At 36.0% G+C, this 25,336-nt stretch overlaps 1 protein-coding gene across 3 annotated transcripts in view; it reads left to right on the forward strand.

The window, feature by feature from the left end:
• The first annotated feature begins 5,994 nt into the window (after positions 1-5,994).
• LOC122720915 (alkaline phosphatase-like) overlaps positions 5,995-25,336 on the forward strand; it is a 183,390-nt gene continuing 164,048 nt past the window's right edge. For all 3 annotated transcript variants that reach the window (XM_043948002.1, XM_043948003.1, XM_043948006.1), the window contains exon 1: positions 5,995-7,587. In XM_043948002.1, the coding sequence (XP_043803937.1) occupies positions 7,497-7,587 (91 nt within the window). In that variant the 5' untranslated portion in view covers positions 5,995-7,496. The remainder of the gene's footprint in view (positions 7,588-25,336) is intronic.

Consider the following 25,336-nt stretch of genomic DNA (forward strand, 5'->3'; position numbering starts at 1 on the left):
GCTTTATCGAAAGTAATAAAATAATTAGGGAAAAATATTTGGATACATTTGTGGACACGTCTTCGTCAATCGTATATTATTTTTCTTTATCGTAAAGAATTCGTGAAAAGCATGTTTTCATCTACAATATAAAATATAATATATATATAAAATTATATATATAATATATATAAAATTGTGATGTACAACGTGATTTCGTTTATCGAGACGAATTAGGAATTACAAATTTTTACCATTTATGAAAAAATTGATACGAAAAAATTGCTGGCCATCGGATTTTCATGAAATTATGAGCAAATAGATCGATTCGTTTTATGATCGACACGTCTGTCATAGATTCTGGCGGGTAGTTGACAGGAAAATCGTAAAATGTCGTGGTAAGGGTTACCGGTAAATCCTGGCGTTGTTGGCATTGATGAATTGTTAAAAGCCTCTCTGAATATTCGACAGCAAAATGGAGAATACATGTTTTGTTCTGGATGTGCAGCTGTGCCTGTCGAAATCGTATCGTGACAACCGACTCTGACTGCCTCTTGCCGCGGTTTAAAATCGTAGCCACCCATCCGCAAGCTAATTTCGAAATCAGACTCTCCCGCATATTGATAAATTCTACGCGTTTATATATGTGCTCGCATTTTTACGCGATTTCGAAGCGGTTGTTTATTAACGTAAAATGTAAAGTTCCTTATTCATCATGGCCGAGCTCGCGTTAATATCGACGAGCGATATGCTCAACCCTCTGATTTATTTCACTGGATACTGAATTGTATTTGTATATACAGTGTTTTGATTCTGATAATCAGTTTTATCTTCATAACGTTGCAGTCAGAAACACGATAATTACGTAAAATCAATTTTCGATATCTGAACTTGTATAAACTCGGTATTTGTATTTATTGTTTTCAAACGAGGAACCAGTTATGCAGCAATTAATATTTTTCGTTCATCTCTTATTAACTTTATCGCTTCCAGAGCGATTATAAAAGATTTGATAGTTGTATGTGTGAAAATTTACTTCGTTATGCCCTATAAAAGACTTATCTCGAGGAAGACTTTGTCGAGAATGAAATTAATGGATAGATAACGAACGATATTTATGAGTTGATATCGAATCTTGCAAAAACTGCTTCTTTAAGGATCAATTCTTTTAATTTTTAAAATAAAATATTGTATTTTCAAATGTTAGCGATTAAAACGAATTATTCACCATTTTTTATTTTAATTTGTTACATATTCATTTTATATTTAAATTTATTCGTAAAAGAAATAGAAAAAAAAGAAAGAAATTTTAATTGAATCGTATCTTTGATTTGTCTATGATAATTTTCAAGGAAAATAGATGTGCGAAAGATCGATTAGAAGTACGCATGTTAATTTCCATGTTCATTCACTCGTGAAACCAATAAATCAAGATGAGATTGGATTTACGATCATGGGGAAAGTAGCCACGTATATATAGGCCAACCTGAAAAGTTTCCACTCGTCAAGGTCTGACACCGATTTGCCTATAAAATCTCGCAGAAAAAAAAGTGAAAATAGTCTCTTGGAGGCTTTATATGGTTTCGTGCATGCAAAATGGTCTGGTTCGTCGAGGTGTACAATGATTTCTGGAACGAGAAAAAAAAAAAAAAGGGGAGAGAGACGAATCGATTTCTTGATGTTAAAAAAGCGAGGTATCCCGGAATAGACCGCAATTGTTGAAAATTCCAATTCCGTTTGAAGTATGCCGGATGATCGAGAATATAATGGAACGGAAGACAGAAAATAAATTGACTGTAATTTTTTTTTTTTTGCAGAATTCGGTGAAATATCACACTGGAAAATGAAGAAATTTAAAGGAATGAAGGATATTTTTGTAAAGGGATTCTTAGTCTGGAAAATTCTAATATGGATTTATAACGAGCTGATTTTAATTCTTAATTATTTGGCGTATTTATACTTGTGGTATGTAAATTGTGTACAGAGTATTTTGAGTAAACTGACAAAATTTACAGAAAATTTTATTTCAAGAAACATATATTTTTTTTTATAATAATGAATCGATTCATCTCTTTTGTTTCTAGGCATAGAAAATGGATTGATATAAATCATAGGTAATTAGATAAGTTCAAGTTGCTTAACTCTTGCTAAATTATTTATTTGAAATTATACGAAATCGTATTTGACATTGATATATTTCACTGATATTTGTATCGCTCAAAATAAGCATTTCGTATGTGCACAAATTAATATGATTTTATTAATCACGTTCATTGAATATCAGTAATTTTATTGTTTGTTATATCAATTGTTCAAGCGTATCAGATTTTTCATTTAAATTCACCCTCCATTTTATACAATTCTATAGAAATAAATTTAAAGGGAATAAATCATATCATAAAGCCATAGATTTGATTTCTTTTTAGTCATGGAGTAAAAAAAAGTTTCGTTGGACAATAATATTATATTTTGATATCATTGACTTGCAGATGAATGTCGTCAACTAGGTCGATATTTTATTCTTATCTATACATAATATAATATAAAAATCGCATCGATGAATAAATTATCTCGATCAAAATAGAAGAATAATCTTTTAACGCAATAACTGGACGTACTTCGACAGTACAATAGCAATGAATTGTTTATCTAACATTTTTTTTTACTCAGGAATGAAATATGCTGACAAAGTTTGTCGGTTTGCTCACGAAACACATCGTATATTGGATTCAAAAGTGATGTTCGTTGTATAGGAATATACGGATGGTTGTCAGATCTTTTATTTTTTAACGTTTTACCAGAACTGCATGGTGATACTGAATTCACATTGGCTAGACAATTTTGAGAAACCTTTTATATATAATACGAATGTATATGTACGAATGTCTTTTTCATTTCGTTAAAAGAGTCAATAGAGTTGAAGGTAACAGGTTGAATAAGTAAAAAAGCCAAAATCATAGCCATAATTGCAGAACGTGATATTAAGTGGATATTTGTGAAGATGGAGTAACAAAAGGAAAAAATGGTTAAGTGGAACAGTCGTAATAAAAGACTGTATAGATCATTAAATATGCATCCGAGTGAGAAAAACAAAAATTCTCTGTATTGTTCCACTGTAACATAAGAGATAAGGTTAATCTCTTGAACTGGACGCAAATTTTTGTTGAGAAACAAACGAGGTAATAAATTGTAGGAATACGAGCTATAATTATGGATAATACCATAATGCTGGTTAAGTGGGTGTAGGAAGTAACATATTACAGGTAAATGTTGCACATTCGAAATCGGAATTTATGGTCTGTGAATGGCGTACATTGTTAAGGCAAACGTGTACCTAATAAATAAATCGATACGGTGTTAATTTCAATATACAATTAAAGTATCGATAATACAATTAATATTGGGATAAAAGACACGTTGAATTTTTGATTCTAAATATACGCTTGAAACAAAATGAGAAATTATATCGAAGAACGAATATATAAATTTTTCTAAAATTTTGACTTTTGCTTTAAATTATTTCGATGTTATTACCTTGCAAGTTGTTGCGTTTATAAACGTACAAGTGAACATGAAATGCTTTATACCGAATATCAGCATGTCAAACTGCAGGAAGTGCCTACTGCTGAATTTAACGCGACTAAATTGCATCCGGTGTACGACATACCTCTTTCTTTTTAAGTTTATAAATATCACAGCAACGCTCTACGTTCCGTCAAATATACGCGAATCTAAATGCATTCCAATTTGTTCATAAATCGGAAAAATTCCAAAGTTTAAGTAAATTTAAACGAATACTTTTTAACGATCGATATTAAAGAGAATATATTAAGAAAATATATTAAAACGATTAAAGATTTGTCTTAAAAAAATTATTAATTCAATTATTTTAGTAACTCTCGGTATAGAATGAAGATTAAATGTTTTATTCATATGATTTATACAAAAATTTAATCTATATATCCTTTCTTTTATATTCAAGCAGTATTTTAACGCTGTATACTATAAGAATATTAATTCTTGAGAATAAAATTCATTTAGATCAATTTTACTAGACAATATTTTATATTCTGCTTGTGTAATATTTTCCTAAGCATTTTCCATTTTTAACGGGAACAGTTCATTGTAAATTCATGGATTTTATAAAAACCGATAAAAATTATATGAAAAAAAAGAAAAAAAAGAAAAAAATGACACGTTTATGCGCATATAATTGTAACGATGTTACTAGACAATTCAAAATTTCCAAATTTGCGTATATCGTTGATATTTTATTGCATTAATTCTGGGTTACGTCCATGTGTCATAACAGCGGCTATCTGTATTTATCGTGTACTCTGTATCGGACTATAATTTCATCGCATAAATTTTATGTCAAATTTATGATACGGTGTTCACAGTGAAGAGTACTAAATTGTCTAACAGCGAACATGTATCCGTTATCCGCGCAACTTATTTACCCGCGATGCGTTATTAAAAATTGCGCGAATACATTCCTTCACGATCCTTTTTACGCTATATTTTCCCGATACGGTTCACTTTTTCTGGTTCAATTACTTTAATTTCCAATGGATTTTCCGGTCCAATTCGCATTTGCGAGGAATACGAAGTCAGTTTAATGCAATAATTTATGAGAAACGATATTTAAAACTTGACAGAGATACGGTTTTATTAAAAAGTTTATTTCAAAACTTTTTGATAATTCTATTTTTTAGTAAATTCTTAATGTTTTACAATATTGTAACAATTAATAATAATTGTTACAATAAATGTTTAGTTTCTCCTGTAGGTATAGATACTTTAAAATTAAATCAATCCGTTTTAAAAAATTAATAACGGACGTGATTTTATTCCTAAAGTTTTTATCGTGACCTATTTTAGATAAAAATAATTGTTCGATTAAATTATTTTTATAATTTTTATTTTAAATAATTAAGCCAGGTTAAATGTAAATTACTTCTTTCGTTATAAAATATAATAAAATATAAATTATAATAAATTGCAAAAAAGGGATTGAAAAATGTAAAACGTGGAATATCTCTTCAATATTCCAATAAATAAAATTGTAATTGTTATAAAATAACTCGTAATATATAGTGATACGAATAAGTTACAAATTAGAATAAATTAGTTAAAAAGATGTTGATTAAATCAAAATACAATTGTAATATTATGTTATTTTATGGTTTTCGGCTTCCATAATCATGTGTTCGGTTCATTGCACCTGGCAATAACAGCTGATGGAGCGTAGCGATCACATGTAGTTTGTTCACTTTGGTTTAATACTGGTACAAATCAGGCTTATAACGGGAGCAGTCCGAATTGTGTTATGCATCAGTACAAACATCGTTCATTTTGATTTATGACGCTCGTTATTTGGCGAATTCATCGTTGTTTCCTATGAATGTAAAGAATCGCAACTGTTTGATCACTATTATGATATTTATTCGTCGAATATATCTTTTTCAACTTTTTTCAATTTGAGGTTTTCATTATAAATATGATATATCAATTATTTTCCTGAAATAAATCAAAATATTTATTAATATTATTAGAAATTGTGTTGATATTTTTTCTACAGAATTAAATCTATCGTATATATCTCAATTGATATGATCAATTGGTAATTTATTTATATCTTATATCAGAAAATATCGTCGAATTTCATCTTGTATTTGAAGAGATTTGTATATAATATTTTTTTTTTAATTTTTTCCAAATTTTTGATAAATTCCACATGTAAAATATTTCGATCTTAGTCAATGAGTAGGATGAACTGTTGCGAAACGCAATACATAAGATAAGAAGCGTGTATATATGGAGGCGGTAGGTGGGAGAAGGATAGGGTGTGTGGTAGGGACGTTGGTGTATGGCGGTGCTATCAGTATCAGTGTGCCACGGCGCAACCGGACAGGCGTTTCGTGATGGGGGTGGCTGGATAGAGGCGCCTAACGGTAGCTGAGTCGCATGATCCCTTCATTCGGGTTCGCACGGCTACCGTCGTCTACTCTCGGTTGTCCGTGTTTCGAAGAATTTATCGAAACGGTCGTACCACTGCGTTCGCATTCGTCTACGCGAGCTTCACTCGTTTTCGCGCGTGCAACTATACCTTTCTTTCTCGAGTTTCTTTGTTCCGTCATTTTCAGCATTCCGTTTCCGTGCGTTCCTCATTCTTACGCGCTTTACGATGATGTTCGACTATTATTTAATGTATTTGTTTTCGATAATAATTGCGTATCGTTTATTCGATAATTCTCGAAAAAAATTTATCTTTGTACGTGTATAATTTTGTTTATTCGATATTCGATGAAAAATGAACGTAAGTGATTGAATAGTGTTTGTAGTGATTCTGCCAATATTTTTCTGGAACGAAGTGTATCACTGATCACGTGTCAATCTTGCAACGAATTTTTAATTAATAAATTTTATGTTTTAAAAATGTTTAAAAAATATATATAATTTTTATTTTATATAATAATTTTGATTAACGAAACGAATATACTATGTAAAATTGGAAAAGGAAAAAGAATTTGGTGTCTAATAGTTCATCAACGATTCCGGTGGTTTGCTTAGTTCCATTAGTTTTCCCGCGATTTTCGTAGCTAGCATCATGGACGCGTCCCTCGTGCATTTTTTAAGAGTGTAAACTGTGAGTGGAAATATATAATTATTAAAACACGAACACGTGAAATACCTTTGGAAATTAAACATTTAATAAAAACAATTGTATTGGCGGCTAGATTTTAAGTAAATAGAGGCTTTGAGTGTATTTATCGGATCAAAAGCTTTGATCTTGCGTCTGAAATATTGTAATCACCGATGATACATCGGAAAAAAAATTCAATGTGACTATGTCGCTTCTATTGAATAGAATTCGGTTGTATGATAGATGATATCGTGATAAATCAGTGAATAAATGAAGAATGACATAAATCGTGTGGATTGATCGCGAGTGAATATCATAAACGTTACCAATGCGAACCAATATTCAATGTCAGTGATTGAAGTGACGTAATATATGTTTAACATAACCTATATATCAACATCGTAACTGAACGTTGTCTTTCAATAAGATACGTGTAATCGATGTTACAAACATATAATCATCGAATCGAAATTTAATAAAATATTCTTAAATTTCGCGATAAGTGTTCAAAATGTTTGATTCATTAGGACCGACTGGTTCTTTGATTAGACGAGACAATCCCAGCAACTTGAAACCAATTAAGAGTTTGAAACCATTTTCCTGAACGAATCTACTAATTAAAGCGGGTCATTTAGTATTCTACTGTAAAATCGGTTAATGTCGCCATGCTGGAGAGATCGAAGTAGTTACGTTTATACGTTTGAGTGGTGTTTGCGTTCGGATATACGGCTACAGATCGGAAGAACAGCCACGAATCGACGAGTCGTTTTTTTCACGACTGACGTTTACTTGGCACAGGAATATTCGTCGAAAGAGGGAATGAAGGACCATCCAGACAGCACGTAGGGACTGGCCCTTCTCGTTTTCGGAGATGTGGCGCTATCTACAATACACTATCTTCGGGCTTACCGTCGTCCTGCTGACGATTTATGAGATAGTCTTCGTGCAAGCTGGTGAACAAGGTAAAGACACTTTATTTTATTGTATCTTATCTTTCGTAAGGAAATTTTAAGAAAATTTTTAATTAATAAAAAATAGCGATAAAATAGAAAAATAGTATAAGCTTCGAAAGCAATTAGTCGAAAATTTAATAGAAAGAAAATAATCGGACTATGAATACTTATTTTATTCATTGATCGATAATTGAACGCGGAATATTGAAAGTTGCACGTTTGTTTTCCGATGCTTGTACATTCATGCGAACTAACAATTACGCTCCATTGAATTCTGCGGTTAACATTTTCTGTTCTAAAATTTTTTTTCATTGTCACCACGATTTTAATTCTATAACATTTTTGTAAAACTACATATAGAAAGATTGACACTGCAATTGAAAGATACAAAATTTAAATATTGATCTATCTATTAAAAATTCATCATGAAATTAGGAAGGGAAAATAGAATTGTTATATCAATAAAATAAAATATTTCGAAAAATGTATAATAAAATTTTTAAATTTTTAATAATTTTATTCAGTTAAATTATTAAGAAGTAATAGATTTTAAATTGATTCTGTACATTTTTGATAATTTTGAAGATTAAACGATTATTTTTTTATAATTTTTTCTTTCTATTCCTAATTATCTTTTTCATATATAGTAAATTATTTTATTGTTGCATACAAATTTTGCAAAAGATGTACGAAAAAATGAAAAATGTATTATTTAAAGTAATTACATAACGATTTTATAAAAATTATTAAATGCCATTGAAAAATTAATTGACATGCCTATATAAAACATATTTATACATAACCTAATTGTGCAAAGTTCGTGCAAATATAGAGCAAACAACTTTACCATTAACTTTTTTAACTTTTTTCTTCGAGAAATATTTTAATTTACTTCATTTATTTTAATTATTATTATTATTATTAATTGTGTTGACGTCAACAATCAACCGATAAATTTGAATTAGTTCTCATAATTGCTGCGAAACTTTTGTCATTTGATCGAACGGTTTCCAATATTTTACAGTTTCGTTTCGCATATATCTATAGTTATCGCGAAGTGTATAAGACATCGACAGTAATGCAATTTCCTTCTGTCAGGAATGTTATTTATCAAAAATTTCTTTTTCATATCATAAATACGCGTGTCGATTCTTGATACAATAGACGATATTCTACCGTTGATTCATTTCTTTTACTGATTTATTTCTAAATGAAACAGTTTTTACCGAAACGATATTTTTTGTCGATGATAATTTTTTATGCGAAATTAAGTTTCTCGATTATTTTTTCGACGCATTTTTTCTTTTTCTTCTGAAAAATAAAAATCTGATCAGATTTTATATTAAATTATTAATTTTCGATGACACAGATAAAATTCTTCCAAATATCGCAAAATATCGAAGAAAAATTTTAAATCGATATATCGATTAAAAATTTTCATTTTTTAGCAATATTTTCTATTATATCTTTATCTCATGATTCTGCTTGGTCAGCATTATAATTTCACTAATAGAATTAGCTATAAATCGTTTTAATGTTTAAACTTGTGACTTCGCAGTAGGTATGGCTGGTTTTGATAAACCACAATGCGTGAACGAGAGTATGCGTGGTTTATATGCACGTTGCCGCGTTTTAGCGCAATGTAAATTGTAATGGCTTTACAGTTTCATAACAAAGTTACACATACAATGTATTCAACTACATGAATTATAAATATTCGCATAGTTTGTGCAGCGAAATTGAAATCGATATTTCCTTTTATCAATTTTATCGAAGATTTTCAATTCATTATTTACTTTTTTGTTTTTTGTTTTTTTTTTCAAGCAAAATTTTCTACATATCATCGAAAAAATTTTATACAAAAGATAACAAATAATATCTCACTTTTTTGTTGCGATCTTTAATTTTTTATTCCTGGTAGATTTATTTATTGCATTTGATATTGTTTCAATACAATTCAATTATTTTATATTAAACGTTATTATATTTTTATTCAATTCTCGTCAACTTTTTCTCATATTATTATTCAACCAAATGATTTATCCATCCTCAATTGAATCTTTTTTTTCTACTTCTCAGATTTTGTTGCCGAATATTTTCTAAATCAATGTATCGTAACGAATGTGATTCGTGAACAATTCTTTCGATGCTGTACCGAACTAAAGTTAAGTGAATGGGATCGCTTTAAGCCGGCGAATTTTTACGAATCGATCAAATCTGCGTTCGGTATCGCTTTGTTCGGATGTGAATGCAATCGAATCGTATTGTCAAGTTCTCATCGTACTATCACGATCGACCGCTAAAAAATGTATTAGCCCTTTGTTCATTTCTATTTTTCTTACTAGGATAATCCTCGATTCACGTCTATTTTTTATTTTCTTTATTTTTTAATCGTTCGCACACGATTCGATGACGCAAATACGTAGTCGAGAATAATTTGAATTTAATACGTTTGATATCTACAAACCGAGAGTGCATACAACTTTCATCTCGTAAAAGCCATTGTTTTGGCTAAGCAATATTTTTGAGAACAGAATACATAGTTTCTGAGTAGAATGCAATAACTAGAATATTTTGAAATGCACATACCAAGTTACATACTTGTATGTGATCTCATAACCTACATTTTGGATTTGTACAAAATCATGTAGAAAGCTTTGCAAATAGGTACGCGTCTTACTCGTATCTGCTATAGAATAGAAATTATATTTTACGTACGAGTTTGCCCTAAATACATACCTCGCGTAGTAACTTTATAACAGAACTGAATAATAATCTAAGATCATAGATCTTGCAACGACTAACTAAGTTTTTCATATTTTTAGTGCCGCTTTTACACGTTATATATATATATGAAATATGAAATACGTTAAATACATTCCGTTTATACGATATTGTTTATTTATGTCTTTTCACGATTTATATTATTTTTTTGAAAATCCTGTGATAAATGTTATAAAATATTCGCATAGGATTATTTTGTGTATGAAAGGAATAGAAATTGAAAATATAAAATATAAATCAACTTTTTGAAACGCGAAAAACTAAAATTGACAAAAAATAATACGAAACGAAATGAAAAAGTTGAAATAATACTTACTTTGACATAAATTTTAATCTATTTACTGTTCACACCTAATCACACGATTTTCCCGATATCTAACGTTAATTTAATAATCGGATACCGAATTGGATTATTTAAACGAAACATTATGCGCACTCTATTAAGCATAATTGTCGCGTTAAAATGTTAATGGCGATGCGCGAAACGCGGAAAATGAATCGATAGCGATCATGACGGGAAAAAGGGAGAAAAGCAAATCGGGCAAGCTGAAATTTCACAATGGTGTGTGGCTGACTCTTGGTCAATTAATTTCGCTCCATTACACGGGCCAAGCGGAAGATTAATAAACTTCGCCTCGTCACGCTCGTAACGCGTGCCAGCTTAGTTTACCTTGGAGTTTATCTACCAGTGAGCATAAATGCTCGCAATTTGTTCGCGCTTGTACCAGATAGCGGCTATAATAGAAATTTCATCCTACTAGCCTTCTTTCTAATTCTTCCATTAATTTAATTCGAATCTTTTTACACGATGCTACTCTTCCCATATATTTACACGTGAATCAACTTGATCTGATCGCGATCGTACGTGGCATCGATTAATTAGAACGAATTCTAAACAAACAACGATTTTGCACAAGTTTTCCCATGATACCGTCTTATCTTTAAGAAAATTAAGTTCAGCTAGCTGGGGAGGGGGGGAAGTCAAATGAAAAAAGTTTTATTCCGTAAAGCTTGGATACGAAACTTTTCCGGGTATATATTTGATTATACGTCACGGTATCTTCTTTCCCACGCAGATATTTCGTCCAACTAATTCGTAACTTTCCTTTCCGCGTTTCAACGAACGAGTCTCGCGTGCTGCGCCTTCAACTCGAATCTTTTCGAGTTTTCCCCCTTTCGTTCGATGAAAGTGTTCCTTCCACGTCTAAAATTGGATCGGTTTGGTCGTGAAAGACGTTGGCGATTGTTCGTTGGCCAGATTGTCGACGCTATCCAACCGCTGGTTTCCGAGATTCATGAAAGCTTCGTGCGACCTCCAGATATCCTCGCGTTGAAGTAAGTTGAGGATTCTGGATAGAGAGAGCGGAAATTAGACGTTGGACACTTAACCGCCGTTGAACAATGTATTTCCGCGCGTTCGACCGCAATCGAAACAAATCGAATAATTTGACTAGATGGAAATAAAATTTTAGCTTAGTCTATAAAATATCGTTCTAAGAATTTTCTCCAATTTCACTCTTAATTACTTGTCTTTGATGATGCAAATTTTATTCTTGTAGTATTGTTTCCGATATTTAGCGCGAATAAAGTCAAATATAATTTTGGAAAGAAATAGATTATATCCCGTATCCGTGATCGAGAACGTGAATACAAAAAGTTGGGACATAATTTTCTAAAAAACTATAAGTAATTATGCACGAAGCATCGAATACTGTGTGAAAACTTGTTTAACTTTTCCTACGCAATAATAGAGAGAGAGAGAGAGAGAGAGAGAGAGTTTCTCGGGACATTTCTGAAACAGGCACAAATTATCCTGGATAATCCAACTTTGACGTCCGATAACTATTTTCTTTTTTATATTTCCTTGTGTTCCTTTCGAAGCTTATGCCGAGAATGCTTAACAAGTTGGAACATAAAAGCGACTTAAACTTTTTCCTGTATTTCATTTTTTCCCGTTATATATACCACGATCGAATCAAACTTTTATAATGAGGATTTATACGTATAAATCCTCGCGTATCGTATATACACATTGATAACGCAATGTTAATATTATATTCTATGTAATAACATAGGGTGGAATTTGTACGAAAATTTTTATTATACCGATGGGTATAATAAAAGATGACGCAATCGATCCATTCGTTACATCATCTTTTTCTCGTGGCTTGTAATCGCACGGAATGAAACGTGTACGGGCTCGCACACGTCAGAGATAAGAGGTGTATCCGAGATTCCTTCTCCATCTTGGTAGATCCTTGGCTGATTACAGACTTATACACGACTCTACGAAATCTAGATTGTACATCGTGTATTCGTCGTAATCTCGGCCGTAATCTTCTCATGATTCTCTACGCCAATTTTGAGGGGGCGGGTTTATTGCTTGTACTTAACACACGTGCGTGGCATAAGAATCGTTAATTACGGTACCAGATGAAAATAGGCCTATAATTATGAGCTTCCACTAGGAGGCGTTTAATGGTTAGCCGCATGATACAATTAGAAGGTTCGGTACAATCCATCGTATCCGTGATTACAATCTGACCGTTGTTTCAACGATAATGAATATACATGTGCGATGTATATATATATATATATATATATGTCTCTATATCTGCGTATTCGTGTTAGAAGCGTTGATGGTAAAACATTTATTTTTGTAATTACATATAGCCGGTTTGGTTTAACGAAATTTCGTTCAATTACGAACGAGCGTTGCTAGATATTTTATCGATTAATCCTAAAGTAACAGGTATTTGTTTACACATATATAATCGTTGATAATCGCATTAATATTCGAGAATTAATAATTTGGAACTTTGTGTGTACGAGAAACATAGTGTATCGCGCGAATTTAAAGCATGGGATAAAATGAAATGAATGAACGAAAAGACAGAAGAGAATTTTCGAAAAATTTGGTATCGGTTGGAATGACACGTTTGATTTCGAAGTTCTGGTGGCAGAAAATCGTAAGCTATTGCGATACAGAGTTGCAGAGAGACGAGATATTTATCGCTTAACTGTCCTAGTTTCGAATCATCGAGCAGAAAGTAATTATATCTCGCAACAATGATCGCGATTTGAACGAATACGCGTCCATTTCTATCTTTCAAAGATTTCTTCTCAATCTAATTAATAAATAATTTCCTTTCGGATTCCCAACTTTCACGCAAAGTCGTAACACGACGAGATGTTTCCAAGATTTTCTCGGTTTCAAGCTATTTCCGGTGATACGGGCTTTATGGAAAATGCATATGACACTTTTACGCCGTTGATATTCACGGATATTTTACGTTGGCATAAATCGTTGGAGATCGGTTTAATAGCGCATATTTTCGCGCTTGATTCTTATTAAATGTTATTGTAAAAAGATTTTATTCGAGACTCGCGATTCTTCGAGTTAATTTAATAGTTAATAGAAATTAAAAATGTAGAGGGAATTTAGAGAAGGATCCGTAATGGTGATTTTAAATTCTTACCACTACAAATTCTTCTCTCGTTCGAATAAATAACGAATTTCCCATTTTTCTGTTTCGCTCTTTTAATTCTCACACATGTTAAACGTTTAATCGTACAGGAGTCGATAATTATTTCTTCTTTGACCGTCCATCAACGTTTAAAGATTCATCCCGATCCGTTAATACGTGTATGACGTTCCTTTCGTTTAATCTCCATTAGCAGTAATGATCGCAGCTAGTCCATTACAGCCGAGCGGATGCAACGCGCCACATAATTTTCATTTTTCCCCGTCCTCCTCCACCTTTCTTTCCTTTTTTTTTTTTTTTTTTTTTTTTTTTCCTTCACTTCACCGTTCTCCCTTTTTCTTATACCCAAGCTTTTGTACCTCCCTTCCCTTTCTACTCCTTCCGTTCGTTTCGAGGACGTAGGTGGTCGTAACCGAGGCAAAAAGATCGTTACGGGTAATGGGGTTGGGCTTAGCTTTTATCTCCTTTACCTTCTCCGCCCCGATATAACCCGATTCAGCTGTCTAAGTCACGACTAGTCACGGGATCCTCTCCAATACACCCTTTCGTGACGTTTACTCGGGATAATTACGCGGGCATTACGCTTCCAATCCAATTCGGGGCGAGTATCGTTCGATTCTCTGATACACCGTGAAACGAAGCAAACATTTCCATTTTATTTCACGCTGCTTTCTTTTCGCTTCGGTTCAAAAGCGGGGAAAAAGAAAAAAAAAAAAAAAGTAGAGAAAATTCTTAGTTTGATTAATAGATTAATAGAATCGGGTTTCAAGATTTACGAACTTGACTCTCGAAATTTGAATCTTTTATGCGTTCCAACTTTTCCACGAGTTCCGATATAACGCCGTTATCGAGATTCTCGAGTTTTCTTCGCGATACGTCGCTTCTACCTTCCTCCTCTTTCCTCCAAAGTTTCATTCGCGCCCGTAATGTCATCCGTACTTCTCCTCCTCCTAATCTTTCCCAGAAACTCTTGTTACTTGTTATGAAGTTGACCGTCGATCGTCATGCTTCTTCCTTTCTTGGAACGCTCGTAACCTCCACAACGGACCGTTTTCATCAATTTTTCCTCCACTTTTCGCTCCTTCCCTTCGCTGGACGAGAGAGATTTCAAGAACGAAACTCTTCATCCACGTTGCGCGTACATTTACGTATTCAACAATTACGATATTTAACGAGCGAAGAAAATTATACACGATTTTTTTTTCTCTTCTCGTTCATTCCTATATTATATTTTTTTCTTCTGCCAACCGACGTGAAAAAGAATGAAAATAGAAAAAAAAAAAAAAAAAGAAAGAAAGAAAAAATTCGAAATACATCAAGATACGTTGAAAGAAGCTTTTTCAAGTCAAAGGGATATCTCGCTCCAGTTGGCTCGATAGAAAGTGTACGAAAACATTTTATACTTCGGTTGTTTCACTGGGTACCGGGAAAGGTAACATTTTACTTACATGCTTTTTTTCCCCTCCTTTTTTCCCTTTTGTATCACGAAAGCGCAAAAAAATATCTTCGAAAAAAATGGAAAACCACATTAAATTCACCATAGAGATTTCGTAGAATATTTCCTTCTTCTTCGTTCATCGATCAAAGTTAACGAAAACTTATAAAATATGAAGGGAAAGAAGGGAAAGTTTATAGCGAATTATGAGGCGTTAGGTTGGTAGCCCTTGGATCGGTGGCTAATTACCTTCGGTCTTTCGCAGACGAGCTTCTTCTTCGCGTTCCCTTTGCGTGACGTAATTACTCACCGTACCTAATCCTGGTCTGTAAATATTTGCGCTATCGCGTAAGCGAATCATTCCGATGCTTCTGCTCTCCTTATTTCGACCCGTTTGTGCTTTCATTCCCGTTGGATTTCTAGATTACACGCGTCAGTCAAGATTAATTGGTCACGTGTATTACCCTTTTACCAGGGATAAGTCTACTCGGCTTTGAAATATAAACCACGAGATGTGTTTGTTTCCTTTTATTTTCCAATTATTTCCGTCGATTAAACCGTTCTAGGCCGCGAATGAAATTTTATAAATCGCGGAGAAAGACATGGCCGGATAAGACGATTTGATTCGCGTGATCTTTGTGACCGAATGTGTGTCTTAATATTGATGATAGCCTCTCTCTCTCTCTCTCTCTCTCTCTCTCTCTCTCTCTCTCTCTCTCTCTCTCTCTCTCTCTCTCTCTCTCTCTCTCGGCTCTCGTAATATTGTCTCGTTAGCTCGAAACACGAATGTCAATAGATTTTTCACGATCAATTTCTATTTTTGATTCGCGAATTCGGATCGTGTACACGCGACATTCTCGGTATCGTATGAAATTCGTTTAAAATTATTTAGAGAATCGAATACGAACGACCCAATTACGGTATCAGCAATCTTGAATTCAATGGAACTCGCGCGGTTCCACGTAAAATACGAAACCAAATCAGAGAACCCCGTAGCCGGGGCTGCTGTAATATTCTATCATTTCCTATTGGATTCAATTTGCAATACGAACACGGATACGGATCAATATTGATCGAAATTTCATCTCTGCGTCAACGATTCCAATTTTTTTCTCGATACTTCTCGAACGATAAAATCAGACGAAGAAGAATGAGAAAAAGGTGTATCGAGGATTATAGTAAGGATTGTTAACAAGCGGAAGAAACTCGAGATAAGCAAGTCCGAGGTTTTACTTTTACGCGTTTTAACCGAGTCTGCTCGAGTGGGCACTCGACATTTTCGAGATTTATAGTCCATATATCGTTTTGATTAGCGTTTATCCTCCAGTTCGATATCTCAACTTTTATCTTCACCTCAAACGGAAACAAATATAGGTGTTCTATAGATAAAAGGGAATGGCAGGATAGATTTGCGTGTTCCTCTTTTTCGCGTGATTGGCGCGAGCGGTATATCATGGACATGGAAGTTTCGTTAACGGACAAGTGACAAAGTTTAATTTATTATTTCGCGATATTGCGTCCCCCTTGTTTCAAGATTCACGTCAATTTATCCGCGCAACTCGCAGTTTCAACGTTACGAGTTGTTATTTGCGCTTTTTCTTTCCTATTTTTCTTTTTTCTTTTTTTTTTTTTTTTTTTTTACCTCCGAGCAGGTAAAGTTGGAAATTGATTGCGAGTTTAAACGAGTTTTTTTCCTTTTAACAAAATTCCGAGCTCCGAGATATTTCAGTCTAACAATCGGGTAAAGCCATCCAATGGTTTCTATTGTTCGAAAGTATCGTATTAACGTTGTTGAAACACGCTTCGATCAGCGATGGTAAAATTTTGTTTGATTCCTGTGAAAGAAGCGAGGAGATCGTAAGATCCTCGGTAAAACGTATGACGAAAAAGAGAGAGAGAGAGAGAGAGAGAGAGAGAGAGAGAGAGAGAGAGAGAGAGAGAAAAGAGAATCGGAAAAATTTTTCCGATTAAAAATTAAAAAGATGAAGCGTATCGAAACGAAACGATTCAACTCGATTCAACGGTTCGATACTTCCATTCGTAAAACAAATTTTCAAAAGCGGGGGAGGGGAGGGGAGGGGGGAAAAAAAGCCAGGTTTATTTTATAATCTTTCATCGACGAGAAAAGTTATTTAGATCTCAATGCCTCCGTCCATTTTTCCCGCGGGTGAAACGAGATTTAATTTTTCCTGGAACGAGGAAAGCGGCGTAGAGGCGGCCGAGATATCGAACGAGAATTCACTCGACCCAACTTCTTGTTGCTCCACCAACTTTCTTCCTCCACGATATTTTCGACGCTTTGGTGACGCTTTTTAATTCCCACCCGCCATCACTGCGTTATAAATCGTTATCTTGCCGCGCGAATTATTTGACGCGGTTAAATGAGCGCGCCATTTTAAATTTCGCCGAGAGCTTAATTAACGCGCGCATACGCGTTCGTTCGATGCAAACTGGCTTCGAAACATGCGAATCCCCGCATATTCATCCCGAAGAGTTACCCTCCTCCTGGTTACAGACAATATTAGTTTCGCCCTCGACGCTTATGCCACTGATATACGACGCCATGTTTCCCCCCTCCCTCTCAGCCCATTTCCAACGTTGATATCAACGCGCGTGTCGCAATGACGCGACAACTTCTCCACTCGGATTAAAGCCGAGGATTTATTTGGCATTCGTTCCGCGAATCGCGTTGCTTTACCTGTTGCAATAACCGAGAGTCATTATCATCGCTCCTCTATAACTCGGGAGGGTTGTACTCTACTGTTTTTTAACTATCGCCCGTTCACTCTTCTCGCTCCCGGCCATCAACGTGTTATTCCAATTCCATCCTGGGAATGGTTATTAAAAACTTTGGTTTCTCTGTGGGAACGTTTTTTTCGCTTTTCTTTCTCTTCTTCCGCTCCTACGTGGAATATTTTTAATCGACGAACGAAAGGGAAATTGCACGCGACGTTTCATTTTCTTTTAACGGTGATATTATTACGAAAAATAAAAATTGAATTCGTTTCGTAATCCGTTGAATCCGTTGATCTTTCCGTTGATTCGATATTTCTTTCGAGTTTATTTCGAGTTCGCGAGTGTCCGGAGAAATGTGAGTGTACGGGAATGATGAACGAGCGTGACATCTTCGGAAGAAAATATTTGCTCCTTATGTTGGCCCCGTGACATTTAATAGCTGCAACTCGTAAATATCCCGGAAATGGTGTTTCCACAGGAACAGACGCAGTCACGTACTCGATTTACGATTGGACGTTCCGCTGGATTTTCCATTTGCCGTTAAGGCTTATTGTTAGACAAAGAATACGTGATATCCGCGTATCAAATGTATTTCGTAGTAGCGAAAAGTTTTAAATAAAAATCACGTTAAATATAAGAAATTATCCCGTTTTTCACGGTCTACTACTAAGAGAGAACATTTTCGTAATATCAGTTTTAATGGGATAAACTTTCCGCTCTCTGTTTCTACGGAGCTTAGCCACGAATTACGAATATTAGATGCTTTCGAAATGAATGTAAAAAGAAAAAAAGAAAATTATATTTCGAAATGACTTAAAACAATAAGTTGATTTATAAAATCATGTACTAGTAGAATGGAGATGGAAGGAAGAAAAGCGGTGAAAAATCATGTAAAAATAATCGGTGAACCGTGGTTATACTTCAAAAAGCGTAAAAAATTCACAGTGTAAAGCTTCCCGCGGAGTACGCGTAACGCGTATCCTCGATTCAACAGGTTCGAAAACGCCGAGTGAAACAATGGGAGGGTTGCATGAAAGGGTTTTGTAATATTTACGAAAGCAAGCGCGTCGTTATTAAAATTACTCTTACTTACTGTAAATATTCCGTTACAAATCGTATCATTATGCAATCGTATCGAGGATGATATTTTATCTTCGAAATAATGGAAATTTCCATTTCCACTTATTTCCAAAATCAAAAACGAACAAATAATCGTTCCCTTTCGGCTGAGATCCGTTCAAAATTAACTTGAACGAGAAGTCGTCGTTAGCCTCCCCTTCAACTCTCCAGTTTTTCCATTTGTTTTTTCCTACTACTACCAACAACTTATCAACAACTCCACCACCACGTTTTTTACGCGCTTTTATCGACAGCCGGTCGAGCGAAAAAAGGAAGCGGCGCTGCGTAAATCATTGGATCGAGAGCAAGTTAAGTTCCACTTGTCCTCCTCTTCGTATCCAAGCTTTCTTTACGGGGAAAGAAGAGGATGGAAAGAGATAGAATGGTTCTCCACGATCGATCTCGTCTATTGAAATTCCAAGTCGTGGAATAGGATTCGATACACCGAACGTCTTTCTCCGCCTTTGTTTCGCCTTTTATTTCCCTTCCCCTCTCCCAAAACGAGCCGCGTGATCCGTGAGATTATTCCCGCAACGCGTTCTAAGTCACGTCCCTGGTTTATAAACCGACCGCATACCGCATTTTCCCTAACGATTTATCAACGGCCACGAGAGAGAGAGAGAAAAGAAGGGGATGTTGCAACGTGGAAACTAACGAGAGATAATTATCACAGAGGCCGATTTTTCCATTCCATTTTTCTCTTCTTTCTATTTCTCTTCTTTCGTCCACTTTTGTTCTCTTCCCTTTCTCCTTCTCTCTCTCTCTTTTTCCCCGATTCGTGAACGATCACGAGGGGGAGAGATTAAAAGGAGAGACAGAGAGAGAGAGAGAGAGAGAGAGAGAGAGAGAGAGAGAGAGAAAATTATCGCGTTAAACGGACCAAGGATTTTCTCGGGCATCGATTTGCATACAAATGATCCGGCCCGTGTCTGAAGCAAGGCGATAATAACATGATTTTCGCAAAGAGATTTGGAGAACGGATACGTAATGCCGAAATGGGAACATGTGTACTTCGTCCGTGTAAATTAATATCTCGACGGGGCCTCCGCGCAAACCATCGTGAATAGCGTGGTACGTTTCGTGGCACGGATGTTACGCCTCTCTTCGAGTTCTGGATACGTCTAACTTTCGAGGTATTCACCGTGGAACTACGATTATCATCGTTTTTCGTTATCGATAACCTGCAATTGTACCCCTTTCTCCGAGTGTATCGATACAGAATTGTATACAAGTGATATATTCTTCGACGAGAGTTCCTTTCCTAATCTAGAACTGAGAAGCTTATATTTCCAAGCGTTATATTCCCAAACTGTTAATCTGTTTTTCGTTATCGATAACCTGCAATTGTACCCTTTCTCCGAGTGTTGTATCGATACAGAATTGTATACAAGTGATATATTCTTCGAGAGTTCCTTTCCTAATCTAGAACTGAGAAGCTTATATTTCCAAGCGTTATATTCCCAAACTGTTAATAAAGAAATAAGAGAAAGCGCGATCTAAAATCGATTTCTGAAAGTAGCCATAAAAGAGAACTTTTAGAAATGGAAAAGGCATTGGTGTTGTAGAGAATTGTCGAACAAGTGTACTTTAGAAAACTACCGTTACAACGATTGGATGTATTTTCATTATCCCCGCATTCTTGTCACCACGATTGTTGAATTTCCAATGTTTCCAACGTTCATCAAGTTCTAATATAAACGAAAAATTAAATTCTTCTAAAGTAACTTTTGACTTTTTTTTAGTATCGAACGATAATCGAAAACGTGGAAAACAAAGAAAAGAAAAAAAAAAGTTGGAAAAACCGCGTAATCTCGAACGAGGCAAGTTTAATGAAATCTGTTCGATTTTTAGAGTATCCAATATTAATACCGCAAATCGACTCCGTAGAGGTGACGGGAGCCGCGCCATATTTTATCGTGGATAAATTGACGCGTGACACTCTGTTAAATTGAGCGTACGCCGAGTTGAGATACACCGAATTCCGGCAATCCGTGTCGCAGCAACTTGTATCACGCAGCCTGTATCGACAGGTACCGGGAAAACTCGCGCATCGTTTAAGTGGAAAATGGTAATGCCGGAGCGGCGAGACGCGCAGTTTTAAAAAGCAAGTTGCCGGCTACTCTGCATTTTAGATCGAACAGAACGGCGCTATCGCTCGAGAGATTTTTAAGAAAATTTACGCTTCGCACTCGCGAGTGCGAGCGTCGTCGTGAAACGAATTTCTCGAAAATTGCTCGTAAATCTAAATCTTCCCCTCCGTACTTTTGCACGTTTTTAATTAAAATATACGTCCCTTTCCGTGACATTTCCGTGACATCTCATTGCCAGTCACTCGTAACGAACGATCCGGCTAAAATAATCCCCCACCCGATATCTCTAATTAACGATAACAACCGATACGATATGAGCCCTGAACTGTTGATGTTAACTTTTATCGCGATAGTGCATTCGTTCAAATTAATAGATACGCTCGTGTTTTACGTTATATGTACTTGTGTTTTATTACACGCACAGTGTGGGGAAAAAAAAAAAAGAAAAAAAGGAAAAAATACCGTTCGAAAATCACGTTTAACTCGATACATCGATACGTTCAATCATTCGTTCGCTTTTTTTTTTTTTAACGAAGTGAAAAGATTAAAACAGGGCGCAGAAAAAAAAAGGAAAAACAGAGAAGATAGAAATCGAACGTTCCCGTTTCGATCTTCCCGGTTGAAATTTAAATTGTTGACATTCCTCGTGAAATTATTTATCCCGTCAGACCGGAGAGCGAACATTTCATCCACATTTCATTTTCTCAAAGATGAAAGCCTTCGTAACCTTACATATACCGTTTGTTTACATAAACTTGAATCTACGTTTATCCTTCCACGTTCGATTCGAGAATAATTCGACGATCGGGGGACGAAGAATATTAAAAGTGGCCCTTTTACATCTTTAAGGAAATATTGAAAAGAGGTAGCCGAAAACGTTTATTCGTATTCCTTCGCTCGTGTGGCGCGTAAGTCTCGCGGCTCGAATTCCCCGCGGGACTCGATTTTCTAAATATGTGGCGCGCGTTGTTGTTAGGCGAGGGAGAAATCTCTGGATCCGCGTTAGGAATTCGAATTTCAAATTTTACGATTTTTCCAATCCTTGTACTTGGTTATCGCTGTTCCGATGCCGCGTATTTAGCTTTCCATCGAGAGGAAAGGAACGATGACATCGGATTTAAGGATTTTTTAAATCTTACCCATTGTCGGAACCGTGCTTTGAATTTCGAGATCCTTCCTCCCTCCCTCTTTCGATTATTCTCGAGTAGAACGAAATGGGCAAGTAATCGAGAACCTGATACTTGCCTCTCTCGAAAAAGTAACCGAGTACGGTTGAGTATGTAATAAAATCGTAAAGTCGACGACGAAGCTGTTGCGCGCGGCAACCTCGATTTAGTTCTCCAGTCTCGACGATAACGATAAATAAACCGGGGGAAGGCTATCATCGTTTTCCCTCGAATTCGAGACGGTATCGCGGCCTATAAATAAATCCTTTTCTCTCTCTCTCTCTCTCTCTTTTCTCTCTTTTTTCCCAACGACTCGTCCAATACGATTTATCCCAGGCAAAACGCGCGCGACAGAATAAATAGAAAAGCGGGTAAAATATATCGGATCGGTCGATTCTTCTCGCCGTTGTTGTGGATATTTTACGTGGTCGAGAAATTTTATTCCCACCGTTGTCCTCTTTCCGATCGATCCCACGATGCGCGGCGCCAGAGAGAAAAATTTGACTCGTGTACAGATTTATCCTCTTATTCGAGCATTATTGTTTTCTATCGATCTCGAGAGGGATCTCTCTCTCTCTCTCTCTCTCGCGCGCGCAACGAAACCAAGTTGCCGGCCATTCTCGTTTCACAGCCTATTCCGCGAGAGGCGGCCAAAGTTTTACCAAGGGAATCCCTTAGGAATGAAACAGGTTCGTGTCGGGGCAAACTTGGCGGAGCGAGTTGGGGGCAACTTGATCCCGTTGGCGAATATTCATTAGGACCGTATTAATTATGACCGGCAAAGTGTTTAACTAATTAGCGTGTGTTCACCGGCGGGAAACTCAAAAGACGGGATTATTTGAGGCCTTTGCCAATTATCTTCCACCGGAGACAGAATCCTTGACGAGACCATTAGCGCGAGAAACGTTTCTTGCGAAATTAGACACAAGAAAAGAAGGATACTAAGAAGAAATTCCAATCCCTATCGCAATTCCAATTTCTACTCGAAATTTGAAATTCGATATCAAACTTGCCATTATCTTCCTTCCCTCCAACCCATTCCCTTTTCATTAATTTCCGAATCGTATTTCGCTTTAAAGGAAAGAAAAAAGGGGAAAGAGGAAGAAAAAATAGAAAGGGGGATATAGAAAAGATCTCGCTCGAAGCGAGAGATCGGTGGCGTAATTAAAATTGCAGGTAGCTAGCTAGCTACTACGGGGTGGTAGGAGAAAAGGTGGCGGCGAAAGAAGGCCGTCCGCGTCGCGAATCGATAACGATATTCGCATCCGGTTCCCCCGTCAAAGGAAGTAGGTTACACATCTGCGGGGGTAAGCATCGACAAGAATACACGACCGTGCGCCGACTGTGCGCGATCATAAACTACTCTCAACCGTGGAAACCTGCTTGCCTTGCGACAACGCTGTAATAATAACTTGGGGCGTGAATTACGGGAGCCGGTCGTGGATCTTGGCGCGATCAACCGCAAAGTGGATTTCTTCCTCGTTAATCTCGGCAGGAAAAATTTCCTGGAGGAGGAGATACGGAAATTGTTGTCCTTCCTTTCGTGGAACGTTGAGGATAGGAGGATAACGTTGTTGTTGTTGCTGCTCCTCCAACATTTCTTTCTTCCTTTTCTTTCCCTCCTCCGCGCTTTCCTTGTGTAAGTTTTTCTCTTCTCCCGCTCGGCGGCCAACGAGATTTACGGCGAGATTTAAAGCGGCACGTTTAATTTCCAACGGGACCAAAAAAAGGTACACGTTAGGAAGAGGATATTGGATTAAGCGCTTTCTACTTTCGCCACGCGTGATCGTTGGCGTAAAAATTGGTCGACATTGACTTCGAAGCGTCGAAGTTGAAATGTTGGGAATTCTGCAGCGTTTGGAGGAGGAACGCGAAAAAGTGCAGCCTCGGCGCGATTAAGAAATTCTTAGAGAGGAAGGAAATTTTTCGATTTTTTTTAAGTTTCGAAAGGAAAGGATTTTTAGAACGTTATATTTGGAATATCGGGAAAGGAGGGATGCGGTTAAGATTTCGTTCCTCGATCTTTCTCGCTTTTTTGAGAAAAATTTATTTCTCCTTTCGTCCTTATTTCAAAAGCGTGTCAACTCTCGGGATCGTTCCGTTAAAACCATTTATCCCTTCCTTTTACGAGCTCTTTTCCTCGGGATAAGTATCGTAGAACTTTCTCTCAAAGTTACCCAAAGTTCTGAACTCTCTCTTTCCTTTCATCTTTCTTTCGTTCTTCGATAGCTTCTTATCGATATTACAAGTCGCGTTATTAATATTCCGAGCTTCCCACTATTACGCTTTTGCGGTTATCTTACTCGCGAAATTCACCAGAAGTCTATCCAACTTTTCGCCATTTTATTCCCACCTTCTGCCAAGAAAATATTCGTTGCGTGCACAGTTCGATCCACTAATTTAACTTTTTCGTCGCGGATCAGAAGAGGATTTCACGACTCGGTTTCTCAATATTTTTTTTTCAAAATCGTTCCAAAAACCTCGACGAAACGATTCTCGAAACGACATCGATTCGAGTATCGAACGATCGCAATGCCCGTTGCATGGAACGCAGACGTGTCCGACCACAGACGGACCTGTATCACGCGATCCATCCCTTCGACCATAAATCAACCGCTCGCAATTTTTTAATCTAAAAACAGAATCGTTCTCGTTCTCTCTCTCTCGAGAAATCTCGCCAACTTTTGTTACAATTGAAATTTTATATCGGATTGAATCCACGTTATGATACCCGTATATGTTTCGTACCATCCGATAAACCACCGTAGCTGTAGATCAGACACGCTGCTAATTAAATTTCAATTATACCGAATCTATGCTCGAATTATCGACACGTGTATTTATTTATTTACCTCGAAACGATTCGTGCAAACAGAAGATTTCGATCGGTCCGCTCTCGCAAATATCGGGCAAGTTGCAGCGAAATAAATTCCTGGCCGGCTC

This window comes from Apis laboriosa, unplaced genomic scaffold (assembly GCF_014066325.1).
Source record: "Apis laboriosa isolate Shangri-la unplaced genomic scaffold, ASM1406632v1 scaffold13_cov153, whole genome shotgun sequence".
Lineage (NCBI taxonomy): Eukaryota > Metazoa > Arthropoda > Insecta > Hymenoptera > Apidae > Apis > Apis laboriosa.